Source organism: Mrakia frigida (assembly GCF_051309035.1).
Source record: "Mrakia frigida strain ATCC 22029 unplaced genomic scaffold BDY24scaffold_81, whole genome shotgun sequence".
Lineage (NCBI taxonomy): Eukaryota > Fungi > Basidiomycota > Tremellomycetes > Cystofilobasidiales > Mrakiaceae > Mrakia > Mrakia frigida.
This window is the reverse complement of record NW_027481200.1, coordinates 1-4951: the sequence shown is the minus strand read 5'-3', so window position 1 is coordinate 4951 and position 4951 is coordinate 1. Positions and strand designations below refer to the sequence as shown.

The 4951-nt window shown below is 52.4% G+C and overlaps 2 protein-coding genes across 2 annotated transcripts; both read left to right on the top strand.

Annotated features, from left to right (window-relative positions):
- Positions 1–2377, top strand: BDY24DRAFT_405443 (chromo domain-containing protein). Its single transcript, XM_076642646.1, has 10 exons — positions 1–514; positions 694–772; positions 837–941; positions 1030–1095; positions 1169–1219; positions 1298–1667; positions 1749–1765; positions 1850–1879; positions 1951–2046; positions 2137–2377. Exons 1-10 carry the CDS (start codon positions 319–321, stop codon positions 2318–2320), a joined length of 1194 nt encoding a protein of 397 aa, XP_076491929.1. The 5' UTR covers positions 1–318; the 3' UTR covers positions 2321–2377.
- A 1318-nt stretch (positions 2378–3695) lies between these two features.
- BDY24DRAFT_346077 (uncharacterized protein) lies at positions 3696–4016 on the top strand (the record flags this gene model as incomplete). The annotated part of the gene is made up of 2 exons (XM_076637622.1): positions 3696–3802; positions 3914–4016. Coding segments are annotated over 2 exons (210 nt in total), but the record flags the coding sequence as incomplete, so codon positions are not given.
- Between the last annotated feature and the right edge of the window lie 935 nt (positions 4017–4951).

Sequence of the window (4951 nt, the reverse complement as noted above, 5' to 3'; positions counted from 1 at the left end):
TCCTCCTTCCTCTTCCGGCCGTCGTCTTCCTCTTCCGTCCCCAGGGTCTCACCGAGCTGTGAATCGGAAGAGGCTGGGATGCTTTCCAGGCCAATTGCACGAGCTTGAAGGTTGTCATGGCTAAGTTTTTCGATTGATCTCTACCTGCTTCGACCTTCTTCTTCTCTCATGAGCTCGCCCCTTCCTCCTCCCTCTTTCCCTTCTCTATCTCCTCTCGCTTCCCTCCGCTTCCCTTCCTTCTTCCTCCCCTTCTCGCTCCTCGGGAGCCGGTTTCCTTCCCTGAGGTAGTGATCAGTAGGATCCTTTTTTTCGTCTTCGATGGAGACGCTCCCTACGGTTCCTCCGCCTTCGCTCCCTCTCCAGATTCAGCCCACTTCCTCCTCGTTTCTCGCCAGTTCCGTCGCCTTTCCCTCCCCCATCGACTTCGATCTATCACCATCAGTCGCTCGCATCACTGGGTCGTCTACTTCTCTCTTTTTGGCGGGTATCTATCGAAGGAGGTCGAACCGGATACGTCTCGGAGCGGAAACGAAACGTGTGAGCCCTCTTTTCCATCTCGCTTCTCGATCCTCTCCGGCTCTTCTTGAAGGTTTTCACCCCTTGGTTCGAGCTCTTGTTGGGTGCACTGGGGTACCAAGCTTTCTTTGCTCACTTTGCTCTTCGCTCTTTTCTTCTTCTTCTCTTCGTTCGCAGCGTCGCGTCGCGTCTTCGCTACGGAGACTACGTCGAGGAGGTTCGACTCAACACCTCCCAACACGCCCGGTGTTCGAGCGTAGGTCTCTTCTTTACCATTTCTTTGTTTTATACCGTCCCGAAGCTTATCCGACGTTTTTCAGTACGTCCTTCTTCACTGGGACGTCCTCGACCTCGCGCCAGAAGAAGGATGGTCAACCTGTTGTTCAGCCCTCTCTCCTTCGATCTCCTTCTCCTTCAGTTTCCCGGTGAGTTTCAGATTTACTTCTCGTACCTCGAAGCTAGCTTCCAAACGTTCAAGCTCACTCTTGGTCCTTTTCGCTTTGTTCCTCTCAGATCTTCTCCAACATCGTTCAGACCCGATCGAGCCCTGACTCCTCCCCACGCTCGAGCACCCGAAAAGTGAGCAGCCCTCGGTTCGTACTCGTGGAACTTGGCTGACAATCAAGCTGATCAACTTTTAAATCCCTTTCAGCGCTCATGGAAGGTTGATCTCGTTCTTGGACCCACCTCCCGGAGGCCATCAGTTCGTTTCCTGGTTCTGGGTTTTCACGCTGCTTCGCTTGGTTACTGATGCTCTTCCTCCTTCTTCGTCTACCTCTAGCGTCGTTCACCGAGCAGACGGGTCCTACCAGGCCAAGTTCAATCGTCCTCTGGCCGTCTCTACCTACCACAAACTCCTCGATGCCAGCGATTCAGCTCGACCTTCCCTTCGTCGCTCCAGCTTGGGCCTCCTTTTCCACCTGGCTCTTCCTCGACCTCCTTCTGGCTACCCGAGACAGCATCCTCGTCTTGTCTTCGACGAAGGAGACGACAGTCCACTCCAGTTTTGGATCCGTCATCGACATCGAGCTGCAAGAGACGGCGAGGGTCCTTTCAACCTGGGTCGCGCTTTGTTCGAGCTTGGACGAGTCCTGCATGGTCTCGGTAGAACTCTTTTTGAGATGGGCTTGCTTGCGACGAGGGAAGAAGAGGTGAGTGATCAAGAACACCTTCGTTGTAGTCTTGAGCAGCGCTGATTTGCCTCCTCTTCTCGTTCCCTTCGTCGATGTCAGGACTTCTTGTTCGCCAAGTTCGTTCTTCCTCTCCTCTCTTCCTTTCTCGATCCTGACTGACCATTTACCTCTTCTTCCTCCGTTCTACTATCAACTTTTAGGGGTCCAGGTTCCGAGCTGCACGTTCGACTGTGAGTCAATCTTCTTCCTATCGGCTAGACGCGACGCTCACGCTCCCTTCTTTCCTTCTTGTCCCTTGAAGCAAGGACGACGGCTCTTCCTGGTGGGAGGCTACCCACATATCTAAAGCTGCGGTTCTTCAAGGCGAGACCGAGGTCAAGTACCTCGTCCATTGGTTGTGAGTCACCGTTTTCTTCTTCGCTTTGGAGAGACGTCGCTGACGCCCTTCCTGTTCCTTCCCCTCTTTGTCGTTTTTTTCTTTTTTCAGAGGTCGAGACCCGAACGGGAAACCTTGGGAAGCAACATGGGAGCCGGCGACGAACTGCGGCGTTCTTCTTCAAGACTGGGAACAGGCTGAGGAGATGGCAGAGGTCGCAAGGATCGCCAAACGACGACGCGGGATGACCCTCTCCGACCAGGCTTACGGCCACGGTAGTAAGCGAAGGAAGTAGGGTAGCAGTGTTTTGGGTCGGGAATCAGATCCGGGGTGTATTTATGGTCTTGCGTCGTGACATTTTCGTTTCCGATGACAAGAAAGAAGAAAAAGCGAACTTGGAACGCACTCTGATCCTCTTTGCTGCAAGCCTTAGGTATCTGGTTGCCGTCCCTCTTCTGCGGGGATGTACTAGGTATGTTTTTGAATCTTTCGATTGACCTCTTGCTGGTATATGTTTTGGATTTCCTATTTGAGCTCCGAACTGAGTCCCGTTTGGTTTCTCCTTTCCTCCTTTGTCTGCACCGCTTCTCTTGGGATCTGAAACCTACCGTGCCAAGTTGGATCAATCCGACTCGTTCGTCTGAAACCAATCCTCTTTGGGAGAGCAGAACGAACTGAGAATTCGATGTGGTCAAACCTCCCCCTCCGCATCTCTCCTTCTACCTTTCCAACTTCCACCTTCTTCCCCTCTTGCTCCCTTTCCTCTCCTCTTCCTTCCGTTTTAGGTGAAGGATCAAAATGCCCTCCCGAAGATCTGTACCTGTGTTCTCGTCTATGTTCGTCTTTCCCTTTCGTCCTCTGCATCGTTGTTTGTTTTGCGAACTGATATCCTTCGCGTCCTGCTCCTTTCAGCTCTAATTCTCCCGTCGGAGGAGTGAGCCTGATCACCGATTGGGCTGTACCAGTCAGCTCTGCTCCTTCAGGCTCGGCGCATTCGAGCTCTGCTGGGTGAGTTGGTGGGTTCACTTCGAGTCCACGATCATTTTCTGATCTTTCACCTCTCGTCTTAGATCTCTGCATCCTCCCTTGGAAGCATCCGAAGCTGGACCTGCAGTAGATTTTCAACCCTGCTCAGCTATCGGCGTCGATCCTTCGATCTCTCAACGCCCAACCCTTCCCGCTCTTTCGTGCGTCGCCGTTTCCGTTTGCGCTCAAGTAACAGCCTCGTTCCTGACGTCTTTCTTGTGTAGTGGATCTTTTCATAAAGCGACGGTTCTCGACGACTGGCTTCGACGAAATCCCCTCGACTCTACCGAGCACGCTTCACCGGTTTCCAAAGCAGCGTGAGCGTTCGACGCGTCGTTCAGGTTCCCTCTCTCGTTGACCACCCTTTCAGTGCTGATTCTTTTCCTCTTCTGGCTTCGCAGTGCTAGACGCATTGCAGCTCTGTCTCTTCCACCGCTGTCTGAGGAACAACAGCACGTTTACAATCTCGTCGTTCAAGATGGGAAGAGCTTGTTCTTCTCTGGGAGTGCAGGTTCGTTCTTCGTATCGTATTCCTCCTTCCTGCATGAGCTTCCTTAAACTAAAACTTTGTTCTCGCAGGTACCGGGAAGTCGCTGCTTCTTCGAACCATCGTGGAGGGCCTCGTCTCCAAGTACAACGAGCACGCCGTCGTGGTAACGGCTTCGACTGGAATTGCAGCCTCCTTCATCGGAGGATCCACTCTTCATAGTTTCGCTGGTATCGGTTTGGGTTCGTTTTCGGTCGCTACTCAGTGAGCAAAATTGCCGTGCTTCTTCCTTCGTCTTCCGCTGTTTCGCTTAAAGAAGCACGGACTGAAACTCCTTCCTTTCCTTTTCAACCTCTCTTCCTTTCTTTCGCCCAGTCTGAAAGGCATCAACAGTAACGAGCACCTTCGAGCGCGATGGTTGAGAACCAAAGTCCTGGTCATCGACGAGAGTGAGTCGATCTTGGAGGGAAGAAGATAGCGAGACGTGATTCCTGACCCGTCGTGTTTCCGACGCCTTTTCAGTATCCATGATCGATGGCCTCTTCTTGGATAAACTCTCAGAGCTTGCTATGCTGTAAGTCTCTTTCTTGGCAGGGGTTGAGACTCGAAGCTGATTCGTTGATGCTGTAGCGTGAGGAAGAGTCCTCTTGTTTTCGGCGGACTTCAGGTACGCGTCGTGCCCTTCTTCCCTCCGCCTCCTTCTCCTCTCTCGACGGCTTACTGCCTTTGGTTTTCATCTTTTAGGTCGTCATGTGTGGAGACTTCTTCCAGGTATTCTTCTACTCCTAACCTCCACCCTTTACGTCCCTTCGTTCTTTCGTTCGGTTTGCTGATGTTTCCTTTCTCTTCGTGTCCTTCCAGCTTCCTCCGGTCTCGTCTTCGAGTCAGGGGGCTCTTTTCGCGTTCGAAGCTTCTTGCTGGCCTGCTCTGGTCTCTCAGACGATAAACCTGCAGAAGGTGAGCAAGGTTCCTTCCTTTGTTCGTTCGTTCCGTTGCCGAATCAATCCTGAACGTCACTCGTTGCTCTTCCAGGTTTTCCGTCAACAGGATCAGCGTGCGTAGATTTTCTACTTGTTCTCGAATGTTTAACTCTGACTATCTTGTCCTCGCCCGTGAACGACAACCACCTCGCCGTCCTCGCTCTCCCGTTCTGACTTCTCTCCCTCTCTTTTCTTGATTTCAGACTTCTCCTCCATGCTCGACGAAGTTCGTCGTGGAACCATCTCCGATGCCACGCTACTCGCCTTCGAGTCTCTCGCTAGGCCTGTGTTTTACGAAGATGGGATCGAGCCTACCGAGCTGTAAGCGGTAGTTCTCTCCAGAGCTCCGTCGCGTTTGTTGACGTTTCGACTTTTCTTCTTTTTTTTTGGATTCCCAGTTACCCGCGTCGGGACGACGTCGACAGAGCCAATC